The following is a 22,740-nucleotide window of genomic DNA, read 5'->3' as shown; positions in this document are numbered from 1 at the left end:
CGGCTGCGCTATACGGGATGGCCTACTGCGCGGCTACGCTATATGGGATGGCCTGCTGCACGGCTGCGCTATATGGGATGGCCTACTGCTCCTGGGCTACATAACCTAAGGCTGTACATTTGTATAGCAATATGTACAGCATAGTACCATACTGAATACTGTAAGCAATTGTAGCACGGTGGTATTTATGTATATAAGCATAGAAAAGGTACAGTAAAAATACAGTCTTATGGTCTTAAGGGATGATCATTTTATCTGATTCATTGTTGACCAAATCATTGTTATGCAGCATATGAAGTAGTGTAGAAATTACTTATTTATTGAATATATGAGAAAAAGCTTTTGGTCTTTGACATACTTTTCAATATTACTCATGATTTATTATTCTGTTTAGATGTTCTCCCTTCTATTGGATCAGTTTTAGTGAAAAAAAAACATATCTATATATCTATGTATCTATATCTTGAGACCATTTTACCCAGATGTTCAAAATTACAGTGTAAAGATGTATAAAATGGTTGTGTTTATAATTCCTTTTTTTTTTTTTTTTTTTGAGATAGGGTCTCACTCTGTCACCCAGGGTGGAGTGCAGTGGTGATATCATGGCTTATGGTAGCCTTGACCTTCCAGGCTCAAGCAATCTTCCCTCCTCAGCCTCTGAAGTAGCTGGGACCACAGGCATGTACCACCATGCCTGGAAAAATTTTTTAAAAATTTTGCGCAGACTGGGTCATGCTATGTTGCCCAGGCTGGTCATAAACTCCTGGGCTCAAGTGATCGTCCCACCTTGGCTCCCAAAGTACTGGGATTACAGGTATGAGCCACTACGCCTGGTGTAATGCCCTTTTCTTAATTTTGTCCTTTTTTCCTTTTCTTTTTGATTAAAGTAGTAGTTGGTAGTTAGCTTATATTTAAAAAATAGTCCTTGAATGTATTCTTGATCAATCTTACTATTATATAAATTATTTCTATTTCTAATATATTAATTTCTACTTTTATTACTATTTATTTTTTTCTATTTTACTGATGTTTATTTAATGTTCTTTTCCTCTATTTCAAAAGACATATTTACCATTTTTCACCCAATTGCTTAGCAATTAAAGTGTTTATTTAATTTTGCCTTGAGTACACTTTTGGCCATTTACCATTGGTTGTGTTGGGTAGTATTCTAATTTTTGATATTTATTAGATATTTTATTTTATGATATTGATTCCATCATTGACCCAGGAGTTATTAAGGAGAGAGTTTAAATTTTTATATGCTTTGGTTTTATTTTCATTCCTGCTTTTCTTACTAAATTCTGACATGGTTCTGTCAGAGAACATGGTTTATACCATGTCTGTTTGCAGTAAATTTAATGAAATTTTCTTTGTGGCTTACTTTATAATTTTCTTAAATGCCCCATGGCTTATTAAAAGAGTTCATTCTTACACTATTAGTTTCTTTCAAGAATCACTTATGTTATATTTATCATATATATAATTTTAGATAGACAATATGATAATGATATATGTTTTCATTTTAGATAGATAATATGATAATGATATATGTTATATATATATATACCTATATAATTTTAGATAATACAATAGTTTATATATAATTTTAGATAGCTATATATAATTATATATTATATATAAAATTAGTTTTACAAAATCAAAAATAAACTGAAAAGCATGAGTTAAGTTTAAACAAAAGGGACTCTTAAAATTCGAAAACTTTATCATGTCCTTTTTCCCAGTTGCTATTGTTCTAAATTGGGAACAGATATTCTTACAGAATAAAATTAGAAGTTCTGCTTAGCACTTAGTACTTCTCATTCCTCTGCTATATTCCACCCCTATCTTTTGTCCCCTGTGCTCTGCAGTCTGTGAGTATATCTCAGTGGCTGGCTCTTAGGGGAGGCTGCCGGACCCAGAGCCAGAGGAGAGCCTGAGTAATTAGCGTATTAGCTCTTAATCTCTGTACAAATGTCGCAGAGGCTCTATACACGAAAAAGCTCTTCTTATGAAGTTGGCGTTTTTTCTGTGTGTTTCTTTTCTTACTCTCAGGTCAGATAATAACTTTATTTCTTTATTTTTGGAAAGAGGAAATGTGAAGGACATCTTTAAGTTTAATTGTACACTGTAACTGTAGAGTCTTTTCCCTCCTGCTCTTAACAGGGAGGTTAACAGGCAGTAGCCTCAAACTTCACTTCTTCAAACTGCTTGTATCAGCTACCAGATTTTCTCTGCTTTTTTTTTTTGAAATGGAGTCTCACACTGTTACTCAGACTGGCGTGCAGAGGCGCGATCTTGGCTCACTGCAACATCTGCCTCCCGGGTTCAAGCAATTCTCTTACCTCAGCCTCCTGAGTAGCTGGGATTACAGGCGCCCACCACCATGCCCGGCTAATTTTTTTCGTTTTTTGTAGAGATGGGGTTTCACTGTGTTGGTCAGGCTGGTCTCAAATTCCTGACCCCATGATCCGCCCACCTCAGCCTCCCAAAGCTCTGGGATTACAGGTGTGATCCACCACCCCTGGCCTACCAGATTTTCAATAGTGATTATTCTTATAGAGACATCTTTCTCTCTTTAAATATCATATTGTCTAAACATCTTGCCATCCTCTTGTAAGCAATTATACTGTTTCTGAATAAACTTAGGGGTATAAAAGTAGAAAATATTTACCAGGCTTGCTTTGAAAGAATTTAATGATTTTGAAAAATTAAAAGTTTAAAATTGAGTGTATAAACTAGGCTGAAAGAGACCAGAAAAGTCACATAGGAGTTTTATTTAAAATGGGTTGTTCAATCAAAGAAGTGTAGAAAACAGTAGTCTAAGCCAAGCTAGAATCAGTTTCTTTACTGCAGAATTTCAGGTCTTTAATATACATTGTGAATCTCTAAATCCGAGGAAATGATATAAGAAAATAAAAGGGTTTCAAAGTTAGTGGCTATTGGTCTTCTCATCCATTATTTAATGTAACATTTAGTTATATCTGTCTGTATACCTGTTAGAGTTATAATTACTAGTTATATCTCCTAGTATTTTGTGGTTCATTTTCAGACAAACTGATTTGCTCTTTTTATTATATAGGTAAGAAAATTGGGCCTGAGAGAGGCAGAATAATTTAATCTCATGGCTAATTAAAAGCAATGGGTATTAGAACCCAAGTGAGGGAACTCCCAGGAGACTGGTTTTTCCATTACCCTTTATTATTACCTCCCAATGTGAAATTTACTTTCCGAAATTACATTCCTTCTAATGAGCAGTGGTTTGCTTCAGTCTCAATTAATAATTGTTAATTTGTCTTTAATGTCTCAGTGTTGTATATGTATGTGTATATATGTTTGCATAAGTTTTTAGATGTAACATGAGGATATTTTGTTCTTGATCCAATATTTTAGGGCTGCATATTAGCTTATCTCAATTTTCGAGCTAGAAAATCATGTAAAGGTGAAATCTATTTCTTCTTTTGCAGCGGCTCTAATTAGAGGAAATCGTAAAAACTGTGCTCAATTTTCCGGCTCCCTCGACTGGTTGATCAGCAGATTGGAAAGACTGGAAGCTTCTTCGGGTATGTTTTCTAGTTTTCTCCTTGTTGTGATAGATCACTCCTATTTTTCTTTGCTTCATATCCTTTAAGACAAAAAAAAAAAAAAAAACTTTGAGTGGGGTGTGGTGGTGTGTACTGAGTCCCAGATACTCAGGAGGCTGAGATGGGAGGATCACTTGAGGCTAGGAGTTTGAGGCTGTAGTGCACTATAGTCACTGCACTCCAACATGGACAACATACTGAGACCCCATCTTTAAGAACGAAAACAAAAAACTCTGATGTTTGGTGTAATATAAGTGTTTTCCTTTTAAATTATGTTAAGTATTTTTATTTCTTGAAAAATCATTAGTATTTTCATTAGTCATTTCTGAATAGTCATCTAACAATATCATGTCCATTTATATCTTAAAAAACCTATTTATAAAGCCCTGAAAAACACTAAAGAGCCAGAATTCTCATTCTTTTTCAAATTGATTACTGCTAGTTTATTCTATAAATAAGAAGATCAGTTTGGAGTTCTCATTGTTTTCCTTGTATTCAAAAGATTATTTGGATAGATTGGGGAGAAAAGTCATTTTCCGAATCCTAGAGCATAATATTTTATTTAAAGGAAATTTAGTAAATACTGACAAATGGTCTGTATAATAGTAAAATATTTATAGGCAGTCAACCCGATACACACATCTCTAATAAGATGTTAGTTTTATTTTGGTATTGTGGAGACTTATCAATGACTGTGAAGACTTATCAGTGATTTTGGACTTATCAGTATTAAATCAGTGATTTGAACTTGTTAGAGCTCTCTAGCTCACACATAATTGTTTGAACTCTCTAGTGCCATAGATTGCCTCAGTGACACCCAAATGAATCTACTGCTCTTCCATCTGTTTGCACAATATTTCATTATTTGCCCTTCTTTATCACTAATGCCCTCTTATGTTACTTATCTTTCCTCTCAGTTTCCTTCATTAGTAATGAACTTCTTGAAGATAGGAGCATGGTTTCACTCATCTTTGTTCTCTCCAAATCTGCCATACCATCTGGCACGTATAGGTGTCTAGTATTGTTTGTTGAATGAATGGATGGATGAACATTAAAATTCACTCAAAAAATACCACTGTCCATACAAAATAGTTCTGCAACTTTTGCATGATAAAGACCCACTCAGGGACAGGTTTGTTGGAATTGAATGAATAGAGACGGAGAAACAGCTGTGATCAGAGAGAGTAATTTTAAGTCACAGAGAAAAATTTGTAGAGTTTAGATAGTGGAGGACAAAAATTTGAGTCACAGTGAGTTCTTGGGCACTGCTAGATCATTGGATAGCAGAAGTAAGATAGAAATGGAGATCGTTATAATAAAAACAAAAATAATTATGAGATGAGGGTGTTAAGAGTATCATAACATGAATGTAGTGACTGTGCATTAATTGCAGAATATATTAAGGAAAAACCTGTAACTTCTAGCAGAAAGAAGTGACCAAATAAGTGGTACTGAAGCAAAGTCATTGTCTGGGGTAAATACCTGAGATTCATTGTCTTGCACCAAGAAAATTAAGGACACGGACACACACACAAGGAGTGAGTTTAGGAGCACAGGTTTAATAGGCAAAAGAAAGAGAAAGGAGAACAGCTCTCTCAGAGAGAGAGAGGGAGAGATAGGGAGAGAGAGAGGGAGAGGAGAGGAGAGAGACAGAGAGAGAGAGAGATCCAGAATGAGAAATCTCGCCTGCACCAGAGTGCACCAGATTTTATAGGCAGGCTTGAGGAGGAGGTGTCTGATTTGCATAGGGCCCAAAGATTGGTTGGACCTGGTATGACATTTACGTAGAAAGGCTGGCTACCCCACCCTAATCTTTTGCAAATGGGCTTTCCACCTGGCCAGTGCCGTGTTGCCTGCTCCTTACTGTACACATGGCTGGCAAGGAGACGGGAACATGGAGCTGCCATTTTAAACATGCCTAGTCCCAGGTGGCCTTTTCCTATTGGCACAACTGCTGGCATTCACCCGTGGAAGCTTCCAACTTGCTTGTGTATGTCTGCAGCTCGATTTTGCAGACTCCTCTTTGTTAGAAAAGAACATGATTTTGGGACTGCTTTTCATTAAAAGGTAAACCTTACCAAGGACCCCTGTACCCTCACTGTCTGCCTAAATAATTTCTCCTTAACTTCTGTATCAGTAACAAGATGGTGGCATAGATTACAAAAATGGATAAATGTTTAGGGCCAAGTGTCCAGAATCACTGGAAAGCTACAGAAGACATTTAAAAAATGCTCATGTCTTCTGCTGGACCCAGTGGTATCTGTAAAGAGATAGGTGTAGGGCAGCCTCAGAGCAGAGTGTTAACACTGGCTGAATCAACTGCACAGCGAAATGCTTAACTCGAAAACAGAGAGAGAAAAGGCATGAACAGAGCCAAGCATCCTTTAAGGTCAACCAAGTACAGCCCAGTGTTTTCAGAGTCTTCAGTTTGGTCAGTTACAGGCACAGTTTCATCAGATACAAATTATTATTTGCTGTTGTCTTTTTCCAGTCAATCTGTTGATTGCAGGCATTCCTACTGAAAAGGGAAGCCCTGTGCTCAGAGATAACATAATGAAAGTCAAGGGAAAGAAAGATCCTTAGAGAATATTTAATCTAACATTCTTACTTTAAAGGAAAAGAAACTGAGGCAAAGAACATTTAAATGACTGACTCAAAATCTTAGAATTAATTATTGTTACTGCCAAGGTTAAAACTCAGCTCCCTAGCATCAGACTTGAAATATTTCCATGATACTTTGTAGTTCTTGTTTTTTAAGTATCTAAAATATATATTGTTAAACAATTTTTTCTACTGTAGTTAACATTTATGCTTTTAATGAACTGTTTTTTCCTCAGAGGAAGTGGTGTTGCTTAGTTTTTAGAGGCAGTAACAATGATGAGATGCACATGTGTGTGTATGTAACTTATTTCAATTGTGCTTTGCTCTTTACTAAGTGCATACATATGCATCATTTTTTTCTCTCTGTAATAACTCTGACGTTGCTGAACACACACTCTCCTCATCTTGTTAGTGCCCTAGCTGCAGATTCAAACCGAATAATTCTTGAGTAGAAAAGGGATCAAAAGTAGGGTTAATTGTCTTCCTGGGATCTAGACCTTTCTAGTCTTTACTGCCTTGGCAGGTCTCCAGTGCCTTGGTTGTTTTGGTTGACGGCTGGCCTGAAACACCTAGTTTACCATTGCCAGATGCAGAAAAATGCCTAGGATTGCCTTAAAAAACAATATTGGAAATGAAGTGATGAATCATAGGTGAATAGTTAAATTATATTACAACAATACTTTCAGTTATATTATAGGTATTGCAAAGAATTGTTTAAATGTATATCCTGAAATATATTTAGAATATATTTTTAAGTGAAAATTCATTTTTAGAATGTGTGATAGGATATATTTTTGTAAAAAAAATGAAGATAAAGGAAAGTAGAAAGAAATAAGTGAAAAAAGGAAAGAAGGGGCAAAAGCCCTGTGTAATATGTATATATGTCTCTGCATGCATAGGCTGTAGAAATATGTACACCACTGTTTACTTTGGTGACCAAGGAGTTCAAATTAGAGGAAAGAAAAAGGGTAAAACACTGGGTTCTCTAGGACAGGGAATTGCTTGTCAAAACTTGTGATAAATAGCAAATGGGAAGTCGTTAGACCCAAAGGATAGAGAAGAAAGGGTCTAATGAACAGTAACACCAATTATTTTTTCCACCTTCCTTTTACTTTTTTTTTTAATTGCTTTTTCCATTATTTTTTATGTTCTACCACTGATTTAGTGGCAGGGACAATAGTTTTATCTACCCGATAGGCTGTTAGGAGGATTACATGATTAATATTTGTAAAGTACATAAAAAAGTATTTGGTGGCCGGGTGTGGTGGCTCACACCTGTAATCCCAGCACTTTGGGAGGCTGAGGTGGGCAAATCACCTGAGGTCAGGAGTTTGAAACCAGCCTGGCCAACATGGTGAAACCCCTTCTCTACTAAAAATACAAAAATTAGCAAGGCATGGTGGCAGATACCTGTAATCCCAGCTACTGGGGAGGCTGAGGCACGAGAATCGCTTGAACTTGGGAGGCGGAGGTTGCGGTGAGCCGAGATTGCACGACTGCACTCCAGCCTGGGTGACAGAACGAGACTCCATCTCTCTCTCTCTCTTTCTTTCTTTCTGTCTGTCTATCTGGCATATATATACTTATTAAATTAGATCTGTCCATCCAATAATTCCAGTTAGAGTTGTACAAATTTGCCTGGCTGTAGATGCTACATATTTTAAGAGGCCTTTTATCAACATAGTGTCAGCTGCAAATAAGGGAAAGTTCTACTACCCTGAGACAAACTAGGAAGGAGCTGGGCAGTCAACAGCACGTGAGTTCCATGCCATTGACCACCCAGGCTCCTGCCATTTCTCCTGTCCTCAGTCTCCCCTTCCTGTGCGTTGTTTTCTCTAATGCTGGCAGATGGCTGCAGCCTACAGGTTACTGCATCTTTACTCCAGGCAAGAGGATTGAGGTAGGACTGAACCAACGGAGATACTGATAATGACAAGCATTACCTCTACATTTACATGGCCAATAGACAGACCTCTCTCTAATATTATTACAAACAGTAGTATCTTTTCAACATTTCATGAATTTACTTCCAAATATGATTTTACACTGTCATGAATCATAGCTCCTGTCATTTCTGTTGCCAATAGTGAGGAAAAAAAGCTGATGAATATGGATAGGGGAAAGACGTGTGAGTAGAAACACAAACGGCAAAGCTGGAGTAGAGGCTCCGGGAGTTGACAGGTGCAGGAAGCTGAGCTGCAGTCAGCCCTGACTGTCAGCTGTGTGTAGGTGTGTGTGAGGGCCACAGAAGGGAGATATCTATACGTGTATATATGTATAGATATCTATACACACATATATATGTATAGATATCTATACACATATATGTATAGATATCTATACACATATATGTGTGTATAGATATCTATACATATCTATATGTATATATGTATGTGTATAGATATCTATACATATATATGTATGTATCTGTGTGTGTATATATGTGTGTGTATAGATATCTATACATATATATGTGTATATATGTATAGATATCTATACATACATATGTGTATATATGTATAGATATCTATACATACACACACACATATATATATACACACACACATACATACACATACATACATACGTACATGCATACCCCTACCTGTTGGGCAAGGGGTTTGAAACAGTTTCAGTTGTCCTGACAACATAACTGGTTTTACCTAAAGCCTTTCCCACTCAATGTTCTATATATGCCGGGGACCACAGTGATTAAGAAGTCAGAGTGAATACCTTTACATACAACCAGAAACATATTTAAAGCTTGTGAAGAAGATTGTGTAGATTGCCTAACTTAGTGCTCTTGAACCACATTCTCCCCTCCCTTCTTTAGTTTTAGAAGCTGAAAAGCAAAATTCTCAAAATCTTAACCTCACTTAAAACTGTGGGTGCCCATGTGCCCCATTCTGGCCTGTAATATCAGCTAAACTCCCTGGGAGAGCTTTGCTTCCCAAAGAAAGCCTTTCTAAGAGAAAGACTCAGGCCCTACCTCAATCTCTTGCCTGGAACAAAGATGCAGTAACTGGTAGGCTGCAGCCATCTGCCAGCATAAGAGAAAACACCTCACAGGAAGGAGGAACTGAGGAGAGGAGAAATGGCAGGAGCCTGAGTGTCCATGGCATGGAACTCATGTGCTGTTGACTGTCTGGCTCCTTCCTGGTTTGCGCCAGAGTAGTAGGACTTTCCCTTACTTGCAGCTGAACACCATGTTGATAAAAGGCCTCTTACAATGTGTAATGTTTACAGCCAGGCAACTTTGTAAGAGTCTAACTGAAATTACTGGACGGACAGATCACATTTAATAAACGTGTGTATGCCAGATACTATTTTATATGCTTTACAAATACTAATAATTTAATTCTAATAGCTCTATACGATAGGTAACATTATTGTCCTGTCTAATAGATGAAGGGACTAAGGCTCAGAGAAATTCAATAAGTGAGCTAACACAGAACCAGCTCCCGGAGCCAGGCAGTTTGGCATCAGTATCCTTGATCTTAATCACCCCACTGTGTTCTCTAAAGATTCTTACTGAGTATGAGATTATGAATGGAAATTAAAATATGTATAGTTATATTGATGGGGTGTTCTCTTATTTTGGGGTTCTGTTTTTGTGGGTTTTTTTTTATTTTTTAATAAACTAAAATTTCTAAGCAGGCTTTCATGGGCTTTCTCTTGATCTTAATTTCTTTGAGCCTCCTGGTGTATTCTTAAATTCCCCAATTATATTTACATTTTTAAATACCATGGTGAGAAATGATCTGAGGCCCCAAAGTTGGGAAATAAGAAACAGTGTGGGCGGTGGTAATAAATCATTTACAGTGGAATTTGGAAGCAAAAACTACACAGAGGCACATTAGCAACACCAAGGGAGTTTTTAAAAATTTATTTTAAATTGACAAACTATAACTGTATATATTTGTGGGATGCGGTGTGATGTTATGATGTATGTGTATAATATAGGATGATTAAATCAAGCTAATTAAATATCCATAACCTCAGATACTTGTCATTTTTTGTGGTGAAAACACCAGTGACACCGCTCACTATGCTAAGAGTATCTGATCAGTTTATACGCATGACCACACTCTGAATTCCTTTGAGGAATGAAAGATAAATTACATATTTTCCCCGACTTCATGTGTGTCTAGTGATTATGTCGCTGGGCCAAAGTTAATTGAAAAGACAAAAGATTGGTATGAGTAGGTACAGTTGCTTGAGTTGATGTATTTCAGAATGGTGGGTTTTTCTTCAGGATGTTCTCAGTCCTTGAAATACTATTTGGGGGCAAGAGATAGCTGACTAAAAACAGCTAGTCAGGAGGCTACAGAGTTTTTCTGAGTTTGACTTTTTGTGCAGTCTGTTCCCTGCACAGTTTTGCAGTGATAAAAGTGGTCTCTCTTTGGCATTCCTGCCATTTCTTCCCCTCTCTTAGTAAGTGCCAGTGAGTGAAGTCCTGTCTGGGTTTAAGCCAAAGAAGGAGTCTTTGAGGTGGTCACAGTGGCTCATGCCTGTAATCCTAGCACTTTGGGAGGCTGAGGTGGGCGGATCACCTGAGGTCAGGAGTTTGAAACCAGCCTGGCCAACATAGTGAAACCCTGCCTCTACTAAAATACAAAAAATTAGCTAGGCATGGTGGCAGGTGCCTATAATCCCAGCTACTCAGGAGGCTGAGGCAGGAGAATCACTTGAACCTGAGAGGTGGAGGTTGCAGTGAGCCAAGATTGCGCCACTGCACTCCAGCCTGGGTGATAGAGTGAGACTCTGTCTCAAAAAAAGGAAAAAAGAATGAGTCTTTGAGTGGGCTCCAGATGCCAACGCTTCATGCTCATGTGCAGTACAACTTGTGGTACCTGTAAATAGGATGGTTTAAAGCTTCCAAAGTCCTTACAATTCTTTGTTGCAGAGTATAAGCTCATCATTTTTCAAAGATGAAAAATTTGTAAGCTGTGGCATAAATTGTGCCATAATCTTGTGTAGCAGGAAGTTTTCCTCCTTGATATTTACTTAAATATGAGCAAATGAATTAGAACAAGAGCTCCCACGAATGTATTGTTTGAGATGCATTATTAGTGATGCAGAAATCATAGCTAACTGATTTGAGTAGTACCAACAATTCAGGCAACACTATTGACTTTCTCCAGGGTTAGTTTGGAGGTGGGATACCAGCAACCTGTGCTCATTCACTACTTTTTTCTGATTTTATTTCTCCCTTTGCATAGCCCTTTAGGGTGGCATTCCACAAAAATCTTGGTTAGCCAGAGCAATAAAAGAGGAAGTCTTGTCTCATAAAACCCACCAAATCCACTAAGGGCTTACTTGAGAAAAACTGCTTATTAGAAAACAAAATCAGCCGGGTGTGGTGGCTCACACCTGTAATCCCAGCACTTTGGGTGGCCGAGGTGGGCGGATCACAAGGTCAAGAGATTGAGACCATCCTGGCCAACAAGGCGAAACCTCGTCTTTACTACAAATATAAAAATAAGCTGGGCATAGTAGTGCGCACCTGTAGTCCGTGCTACTCAGGAGGCTGAGGCAGGAGAATCGCTTGAACCCGGGAGGCAGAGGTTGCAGTGAGCCGAGATCACGCCACTACATTCCAGCCTGGTGACAGAGTGAGACTCCATCTCAAAAAAAAAAAAAAAAAAAGAAAAGAAAACAAAATCACAACCAGTGATGTGATTTGCACATCCACCTGGCCTGTTTCTAGTCTCCTTTGGGAACTGAGCTTAAGTTTCATTGTCAGGGACAGAACTGAAGTTTTGGCTTTTAGGCACTGTTACTGACAGATGGCTATTTATTACCGTTTTCTGGTCCGATTGCCTCTTGCTCATACCATTCTAGTCATGAAATATTTTTAGCATCACCCTTGGTCAAGTAATTGCATTGTGTCACTTGCTTTCCATCAAGTTTAAGTGTCTGTGACCTACCTAAGGTACATTGTCATGGCTTAAATCCTCTGTCTGGGTCTGAGTTCATAGATGCTTCTCTGCATTGTGAGTAACTTAGTCCAATCTTCTCAAGCCAGCTTGCCTCTTGATGGCCCTTTTAGTACCTAAGCTTTTAAAGTGAGAGCATATGAACACAGTAGTCAAAAGAGGGAAGTCATTCACCACCCACCCAAATGTTCCATCTGCAGTATCAAGGCAGGGTGCACCATTGTCCAGGCAGTACCCTCAGGGTCAGTGTGATATAGTGAAAGTAGTCTTGATGGATATTAGCTGAGGTGCTTTGGCACCCATGAAAGGTGCCTGCTCTGGAGAGAGGTGACCAGGATGAGGTCTCAGAGTGTAGTCAGCCCATTAGGATACAATGTCCTAATTGTGGGCAATGGGGCCTGTCCCAAAGTGTCCTACTATTTCATTATCAAAAACAGTGTTCATCCCTACCAAGACTGACTCATCAGAAATGGCAGCTCATTTTAAAATCATTCTATTTCTACCTTCTTTGCTGCTATGTTTAGGAGAAGCAGAGCTCATAGGTTACAGGTATGGATTTTGGAGTTGGACTGGCCCAATTCCAATCCCAACTCCACCGTTTATATAATAGCTGTATGACCTTGACCAAGTCACTTAGCTCCTCTGTGCTTCCTGTTTTTAACCTGTCAATGGGAATGGTAAAAATATCTGCCTCAAAGTGCTCTTAGTGACACTACAAATGTGCTTATTAAATTAAATGTATAAAAATACCACAGTACACACCTAGCACCTTTTATTTTTGGATTTAGCAGTTGTTGGTAGCTACAAGATCAATTTGATTTTATTAAAAGCAAGGTTTTCCCATGTTAACACTGCTAGGATATGATATGGAGAATTTCAGATGGAAACGCATAATGGCAAAGGCTGATACAAGTTTTACTATGTTTTAGATACTGTTCTAGTCTCTTTAAATATATTAACTTAATCTACACAATAACTTTATGAAGTGAATAATATTAGTATTCCCATTTCACAGCTAGGAAACTGAGACATGGTGAAATTGCCTTTCCAAGGCCAGACAGCATGTAAGCCACCGAGGCAGGCCTTAAGGGATCCCCCTACCGTTGCTTACCATCTAGCTACAAATTTCATACTCTTTCCCTTCATAATAGATAATGTCTCAGTTGGGGGCCAGCAGGATGGATAATGACGGAATGAGTGTGCACTGTATGTTATTCCAATGTGATGAAGAAATAGAATAACTCTCTCATGTAAATAGGCAAGTTCAATTGTTGCACATTTATAGAATTTCAGAGTGAAAGTGAAAGTGTTTTCTGGAGGCTTCCTAACCCACCTAGCCTCCCTTGTGGCCTTACTACCCCTCTCTTGAGTTACGTTGGATAATGCAGGCTTAGTGGCGAATGATTCAAAAATACTACTCTTCATTAAATCACAAAGTGTTTTGGTCTTCTGGTAGTACTTTCTCATATTCTCAGGTCTGAAGTGATTTGCTCAGTTTTCCAAAAATACATCCACTTTGAAGTGCATTAAGTTGTTGTATTTCACCCTACACATACTGATATATCTCACAGCTACATACCATTCTGCACACAGTGCCCTATCTAAAATTGTGCTTTTTGTCAATGTATTGCACAACCTTTCTCCTTCCCCTTACTTTACACTTGCTAACTACAACAACTAGACTATTCTATGCACCTTCATTTGTTTTCTTTGTGATCACTGGGAATGATGCCCTTGGTTTGTCCTTATACTGTAGGAGAACTTTTAAAATTGATGTAACGATGAAGCTGGTGCTATGCTCAGTTTACATTTCTGCCCAAAATGATAGCACTCAATAAATATTTGCTGCTTTGAGGTACACATCTTTTGGAAGAACTGATTAATCTGTATTTGTCTTGCTTCAGGGGATCCATCTTAAAAAAATGCTCAGGTGTATATGTCTTGTAAACCTTTGAGTAAGGCTTTAGAGCAAACAATTACATCTGCCAGCATTTCTGTGGGTACTGATGTTTCACAGGGAGACCCAGAGTCTTCGATTTTTGAACATTATAATGACTGCATAGTTTTTAATTGTGCAACCAAGGAAATCTCAAGTGAATTTAGGGCACTGTGCTGAGAGTGTCACATGCATTACTCCACTGGATTTCCACAGTTACTCTATAAGGTAGGTTTTATTACAATTTCCATTTACAAATGAAGAATCTGAGGCTACACAGCTCAGATGTCACCTTTTCAAGGTAAAAGGAAACTAATGGACCTAGGATTGAACTTCTGTAGTCTGTAAGCTCTATGAGAGCAGGGATGAGGCCAATTTTGCTCCTCATTTTGCTCAAACCCTGGACCTAACACAGTGAATGGTCCATTTGATGTAACAGTGATACATGAATGAATAAATGAAAGAGACCCCCAGAAAACCAGAACGATGAATGTCAACAGCAAGATAGGCATATCTGGTGGGGCATGGTGGCTCATGCCTGTAATCCCAGCACTTTGGGAGGCTGAGGCGGGTGGATCAGTTGGGGTCGGGAGTTCGAGACCATCCTGGCCCACATGGTGAAACCTCGTCTCTACTAAAAATACAAAAATCAGCTGGGTGTGGTGGCATGCGCCTGTTGTCCCAGTTACTTGGGAGGCTGAGGCAGGAGGATCGCTTAAGCCTGGGAGGCAAAGGCTGTAGTGAACCAAGATCATCTCAAAAAAAAAAAAAGAATATCTTGAAGTATTAATGATTTCCTATCTGGAGTTCAACATTCTCTTAGGTTTTGAGATGTGGCAATTTATACAAATAAATGTTTGTATAGAATAAAAATTCTAATACTGTTACTTGTTGTATAATGAACTGCTTTTAGTTGACATTCTCTTTTCTTTTAACTGGACTTTAACTTCTATAGTTTGTCTATTTTTTTATAAATCATGGTTCCTTAAACTGAAGGCAGCAAACTATCAGAGGCCTAATTAAGGCTGCATAGTACATTATAATTACAGTGCTCATTTTTATGTGTTTTATTTCAGCTAATTTACTCCAGGAAACTCTTGACTCATAATCATCTTTTCTTCTAATAGAAGACTCTTGGTCCATCATTTTTGTTTGTCTGTTTTGCAAATGCATCCATGATATTCCCTCATTCTGTATATGAATAATGATGTGATCCACCTTTTATCTTCACTAACTTCCATTTTTATTAATTTTTCTCTCCTTTTCTTAATTTTGCCAAGCAGTGTTATATTTTAATTTTAACCTCTGTTGCTTTTTTCTCCTTCTTGGAGCTTCATGAGTGCTCAAGATTTAATGGGCTTATTTTCTTCTTTAGCCACAAAACCAGCAAAAAAATATGAAGCATATGTAATTATGTATTTTGGTAATTTGGCTTGAGCCCAAATCTCTTGGAATTGTTATTTTTAAGTGTGTGTGTATATATATATATATATATATTCATATCAATTTATTTTTCTCCCTCTATTTTGTGACTTACGGAAACTCTTATTTAGAGTTAACGTATTTATTTCATGAGTTAACCCCCTGTTAACAGGAAGCAAAATGTGCACTGCTTCTTTTTTCTTTTCTTTCTGATTATTTGTAAAGAATAAAAAGTTAAAAAGTAATTTATCAGTTTATCTTATATTGAAACTCAAATGATTTCTTGACTTCAAATTTATACCCATTTTAAACAAACAAAAACATTTTTCTCCGGGTCAGTGGTGATTCAGTTTGTGACACACAAAATTCAGTGCAAACATGTAAAAAGATGTGTTGTAATTATGCTATATATTGACTCATTATTCAACTCTTGCTATTTGTTTTGGGTAGACCCAATTCTCCTTGGTAGGAAGAGCAAACTAAGCTTCCAGTTAGCTCAAGCTAGAAGTTTCTATAGTTCCTACTTTCTCATTTTACCTCATGGTTGTGCTTACTCTTGAAAATAAGACAACTTAGATGCAATGCGTAAGTTATCACTCATTGGCAGTTTAATTTAAACTCGTGGAAAAAAACAACAGATTTGTGCCTTTACAGAACCCTCTCAGATGCACAGGCCCAGATACAAATTACTGCTTTTACACATAATTCAGATTTTTTCCCTTACAGCCTCACCACTGCTGTGTAGCAAAAAAAAACAAAAACAAAAAAAAAAACATCTCCCAAACTCCTTGGATCTTGTGCCAACATGGAACTAGCTAGACCATGTCTTCTCTACAGCAAATTGCTGCTTACTTCATTTGCATGTTTTTCTTTTTTCATGATGTTGGTGCCATAAGAAGACACTCCTGTTAACCAGGGGTGCTTTATGCCTTGTTTTAGCATTTATTAAACCCTAAGTCTTAGTTGAACTTTCACTATTTTTTTAATTTTATGAGTACATAGTAGGTGTATATACTCATGGGACACATGAGATATTTTGATACAGGTATGCAATGTGAAATAAGCACATCATGGAGAATGGGTTATCCATCCCCTTTCAAGCATTTCTTCTTTGAGTTACAAGCAATCCAATTACGCTCTTTAAGTTAAAGTGTTAATTGTACATTTAAAATGTGTAATTAAGTTATTATTGGATATAGTCGCACTGTTGTGCTATCAAGTAGTAGGTCTTACTCATTCTTTCTCTTTTTTTGTACCCATCAACCATCCCTACATTCCTCTAGAGCCCCCCACTACCCTTCCCAGCCTCTGGTAACTATCCTTCTACTTCCTATGTCCATGAACTCAAATGTTTTGATTTTTAGATCCCACAAATAAGTGAGAACATGTGATGATTGTCTTTCTGTACCTGGCTTATTTCACTTAACATAATCATCTCCAGTTCATCCATGTTGTTGCAAATGACTGGATCACATTCTTTTTTATGGCTGAATAGTACTCCATTGTGTATATGTACTGATTTTCTTTATCCATTCATCTGCAGATGGACATTTAGGTTGCTTCCAAATCATTGCAATTCTGCACAGTACTACAACCAGCACAGAGTGCAGATATCTCTTCGATATACTAATTCCTTTCTTTTGGGTATATACTCAGCAGTGGGATTGCTGGATCACGTAGTAGCTCAATTTTTAGTTTTTTGAAGAACCTCCAAAATGTTCTCCATAGTGGTTGTACTAATATACATTCCCACCAACAGTGCAGGAGGGTTCCCTTTTCTCCATACCCTTGCCAGCATTTGTTATTGCCTGTCTTTTGGATATAAGCCATTGTAACTGGAGTGCAATGATATCTCATTGTAGTTTTGATTTGCATTTCTCTGGTGATCCTTCACTGCATTTTTGACTCAACTCTCCTGTAATCTCAAGAATGCAAAACTTTCTGTGGTTCTGCCCACTTACCCTCCTTGTTTCTCTGTGTCTTGCTGTGTCTCTCACCAAGGTCTAACAGGCTGGTTTAATTTCTCCTGATTTACTAATTTACCTGATCTTATTTGAATAACTAACTTTGATTCCATGTCTTCATGCTGATTCATAGATATCTCCCCTGAATTCTCCTCTGATCAGTGTTGTCCATTCAGCATTTCTCTACCTCTTACGACTATCATCACTGCTCCACGAAGGAGCATATTGGTAATTCTTCCCTGTTGATCTTTGTTTCATTTGCCTTATTTTATTTCAACCATAAAATAATAGCAAGTACTTACATCACGTCGCTTTGATCCAAGCTCTGTTCTAAATGTCTTACATGTATTGCTATTCATAACAATTTCTCCTCTCCCAGGCACCACTATTACGTCCATTTCATAGATGTGGACACTGGAGCACAGAGATGTTAAATAATTTGCTAAAAACCTGCAAGGACACAAAACTAGGCACATCGGCTTACATCCATGCTTATCACCAGTATATAATACAATAGAATAATAATGATACCTCTTACTATGATATTTCCCCATTAAACTTTGTAAATACCAAGACTGTCAATCAATTACTCTTCTGAAAGGATGATGGTCTGTCACATCCCTAAGTTATTTGCATTCAGGAATGCAAATGTTGTTCATGTTCTGTGTGTTTCCCTGTTCTTTCTAGTCATTTCCCAGTTTACTTCCCCATCTTTTTACTTGTTATGTCACTTTATTTAATTACTCAGAGCTAAAAGACAAATTTTCCTACTTTCAGTGAAACATCAGTGAAATCTGGAGATGTTAATAAAAAGGTTCTGACCAAAAAAGCTCTAATAGGTTTCAGCTCCCAGGTAGGAGGGAAAAAATCCCCAAACAATAACCTGTGGTTTGAATAATTTGTAATTCACTGGGTCTCTGACTGTGACTTCTTTCGCTGATCTGCTGTGGACACCGCCAAACTGTTTGACTGGCACTGTATCTCCAGTGTTTCCTTTACATGGGGCAGTTCAATTCCTACTAATTAGCACTCAGCCGGAGTCTTCCTGTTTCCTTACCTCTAGCTTAGACGAAAGGGTTTCCGTGTCATGATTTTCAGGTGGGGCCAGGTGCTCCTTCTGGAGTAATCTTTTGTCCAATATTATTACTCCTCCTTGAAATAGAGGTGGAAGAGAGACTTTCCTTCTCCCAGAGCAGAATCACACTCCTGTATCCTTCATGAATAGAGAACTAGGTTCCATCTAAATCCACATACATCTTGGTGTTCTGGGATGATTTTGACTTTGTTTTATTTATGCAAAACAATTGTAACCATAGGTGAGAAACAGTACCATGGGGGATGGGGCATGGTGGTTTCTAAGTCGGTGGTTTTCCTGGGCTTTCCGCAGTGATTATGGGGGCACCAGTGTCATGGCTTGCTTTGTCCCCACGTTGGCCTCCTGTGCCTGTGTGGCTACCAGTCTAATTCCATTCACTTCTTCTCACAAACATAAGCTTATGCCTACTTGCAACGGGGCAAAATCCCCAGGCTAGATTCTTCTTGGTAGGTAAAGTCAACCTACATAGAGCACTCTTGTAGTGCTCTATGTAGAAACTTGTTTCTAGTTTTTCTATACAGATTCTCAACAAATTTTGTTCAACCTCAGAGAGCCTGAGTTATGACCTGTGAATATACAATAGCAAAGTCAACTTTGATCTCTAATGAAGTTCCTACAGATTTGTAAGTCAAGTAACAAAAGTCTAAGTCTATCAGTAAAAGCAAACAGGACCACTTTTTTTTTGGTTACAAAAAACATGGTAAGGAATATCCTCTACCCATCATAGCACTTGGCCACTGCTCCCATGACCATTAAGTTATTTTTAGACATTTAGTTACATCCTTGGAGATTTTCCTTTCTCATGAGAACATAAATAATTCACAGTTACAACCATAAAAGTTTTAAGGCAAATGGCTAAATACTTGCACATATTAAACATGCAGTGCCTGCAGCCTCAATTTTGTGTTCTACACACAAACAGCACAGAAATTTGCCAAATTCACCAAGTAAAATTTTTCCTCAAATTAAAACACAGATAAGGAAATCTTAGCACTAAGAAATATAAATTCCCTATATTGTGTCTTCTATCTTTTCTACCTTTAAAATAATAACGGTTTTAAATGAAATTCTCCAGATATAAAGTATGTCAGTTATTCTATTTACACTTAACAATTATGAATCTTGTTATGGGTAACTAAACAAATGGCAGATTTATTTTGTTTAAACAGAATGTGAGAACCAACAGTCCATTTATATTCATTCACTTATTCATTTGGCAAACATGAGATGACCTTCCCTGGGTCAGAGTGAGCTGGGTGACAAGGAGGCAAAATTAAATCGATATCTGCTCTCAAGGGCTCGTTCTGTAATGGGGTATTGAAATGAGAATTTTAAAAATGTGAATGTGCTTGTTACCACAAAAGGAGGAATAATTAATTCATCCCAGGGCATTGGTAAAGGCTCACCAAATGAGGTAACTTTCAACCTTTGCAAGCTGATTGAGATTTTGCAGTCTTAGAAGGTGGCAGTATATTTAGGTCTGAGAATAACATCAGCAAAGGATTGAAGGTGGGCAAGTTCCTATGAGTTTCAAGAGGGCCTTGCCTGTCTGGTTCACTGCTGATCCCATTCCTTGGAACAGTGCCTGGTAGGTGCTTAATAAATATATATGATTCATATGTAGGTATACGTATTAATTGTTGTTTGTGGGAGGAAGTGGCAGGAATTGAGGCTGCAAAGGAAGGTTGCACTATCTGGTGTAGGGACTGATATTCTATGCTAAGGGGAGTGGACTTTGACTTTGGAAGGTCCAGGAAGCCATTAAAGATTTTAAGCAAGGGAGTGACATTGATTAAATGTGTGTTTCAGCATAACCACCTACAGTTTGGAGGATGGGTTGGGGAGGGAGGAGAAACTGGAGGAGAGGATATAGTAAGAAGCTATTCAGTGAAAGGAGAGGATGAGTTTAGGAGATAAATTTGGACACAGGATTAATGAATTTTAACAATTAGATTTAGGAAAATGAGAAAGTGAAAGAGGATTCAAAAATGACTTCAGGTTTTTGGCTTGAATATATTGATGGACGATGGATGAGAGAAGCAATTTTACGTATATACGTACAAAGAAAGGTGTTATGTTCAGCTTTTGGAAAAGTTAGTTGGGGGTACTTAGAGACATTCTCATTGAAAAGTCTGGAAGATAATTAGGAGATGATATTTGAAATCAACCTGGAATAGTCAACCTAAGTTCTTGTTACTCCTCACTACTAAGGTAAATCATGCATATTAAATGGCCAGTACCCTGAGTCCAACCCTAGTTTATTGCTGTACAATACTTAATTCTAATAAAAACTCTCAGTACTGTAATTTGTGTGTTCCCTGTGGCAACTGGCAGGTTTTGTTTATGCTTATTCCAAATTTATGGAATGAAAAGAAGTTTCTATAACTTGGATGAAGTATAAGACTTAAAAGACTCCATAGATTAAAAGTTAACTATAGTTATATACTGTAGAGAGGAAAGGCAGCTAATGTTACTGGCCATTTGTTGTCAGGCCTCATTAAGTTGCATGAATTGAATGAATATTGAGATTTAGTGGCAGAAATAAAATGTAAGTAGACATTACTTCCTATTGTTTTGTGATTCTTTTAAAATATGTTTCTTACTATAAAAGTTATGCATGCTCATTTCACAGAATTTATGAAATATTGGGAGAGACGTATACAAATCCAGCAATAACCAAGACTAACCTTTTTAGGTAATAACTTCTGGTCTTTTTTAAAGTATGTATTTTATACAAATGAATATATTTTACATAGTTCCAATTATAATGTGTGTGTTATTTTGGATCTACTCTTAAAAAGTTACATTGATTATTATATATTTCTATGATGTTAAAAGGTTCTCTCAAATCATTTCTATAAACTTATTAAAACATAAAATTCAATTGCTTTGCCTTATTAGTTGTAATTGGTTGAGATTTTTTTAAGTAATTTGTAGTATATTTATAATTCTTTCATTCCATAATACTGTTATGATCTGCAAAGCTTTTAAATTTGAGAATCTAACCATAAGCTTCACAACTATAGCTATTTCTTGGTCTTATTGAGTGTATTTAGTATTTAGTGGTCAAATAATTATAACTATTGATATTATAATCTTCATTAAGCACTGTTTCTCTGCATCATTTTTCACCCAAGTGTTCAAAGCATATATCAGCATAATTTAAATATACACGTAATATTGTATACCTATTCCTTTTTTTATTTAAAAATGGACTCTTTGATGTTTCTCATTTGTTGTCCTTTAAGAATTTTTTATTAGACAAAAGCATATTTGCTGTTTATTTCAATAAAATTAAAAATCAAATTTATTTTAGGCTGGGTGCTGTGTCTCACAACTATAATCTCAGCACTTTGGGAGGCCGGTGGGAGGATTGCTTGAACCCAGGAGTTCAAGACCAGTCTGGGCAACATAATGAGACCATCCTCATCTCTACAAAAAAAAAAAAAAAAAAAAAAGCTCAGCATGGTGCTCAGCATGGTGGCATGTACCTATAGTCCCAGCTGCTCAGCAGGCTACAGGAGGCTAAGGTGGGAGGATTGCTTAAGCCCAGGAGCTTGAGGCTGCAGTGAGCTATGATTGTGCCAATGCACTCCAGCCTGGGCAACTGAGCAAGATCCTATCTCAAAAAAAAAATTATTCCAATAAACCAGGGTTATTCTTAAGGTATTGGCCATCTAATATGCCTGCATATTTCAGTTTATTCCAATAAAATTGAAAATAAAACATGTTTTCTCTGACTTTATTGTCAAAATTAATAGAATTAGAAGCGGTCAATGTTTTTCAACTGTTTATTTATTGGATCTGACCTGATAGAATTAAAAAACAAAAAAACTGTTTTAATGTTAAACCCCAAATTCTGAAAGCTTTCTATTAGACTAGGCTAAACAGGAGAAAAATCAGGGATTTGTTTTCATATAGCCATTTTTGCACTTTGTGACATACGCTATTTACTTCCAAAATCTAGTCATGTATTTTGTAATATATTCAGTTTATTCACTCTATGGGCCTTCATGAGTGTTTATTTAGCAAGAAAATTTATTGGTCTTCGTCTTAACTTCTTGGTCTTTTTTCTTAATGGTTATATTGTATTCCACGATTGGCAATCTTTTTCTGAAAAAGGCTAGTGTCTTAGTTAAGTAGGACTGTTGTAGCAAAATATAAACTGGGTGATTTATAAACAACAGAAATGTATTTCTCA

At 37.2% G+C, this 22,740-nt stretch overlaps 1 protein-coding gene across 1 annotated transcript in view; it reads left to right on the top strand.

Moving 5' to 3' along the window:
* RYR2 (ryanodine receptor 2) overlaps window positions 1-22,740 on the top strand; it is a 786,704-nt gene that overhangs the window by 415,579 nt on the left and 348,385 nt on the right. The window contains exon 15 of the mRNA XM_054561059.1: window positions 3,465-3,560. Coding sequence (XP_054417034.1) covers window positions 3,465-3,560 — 96 coding nt within the window. The remainder of the gene's footprint in view (window positions 1-3,464; window positions 3,561-22,740) is intronic.

The sequence above is a fragment of the Pongo abelii genome, chromosome 1 (genome assembly GCF_028885655.2).
Source record: "Pongo abelii isolate AG06213 chromosome 1, NHGRI_mPonAbe1-v2.0_pri, whole genome shotgun sequence".
NCBI classification, from domain to species: domain Eukaryota; kingdom Metazoa; phylum Chordata; class Mammalia; order Primates; family Hominidae; genus Pongo; species Pongo abelii.
The sequence above is the reverse complement of the archived record's forward strand: the minus strand, read 5'-3'. Positions and strand labels throughout refer to the sequence as shown.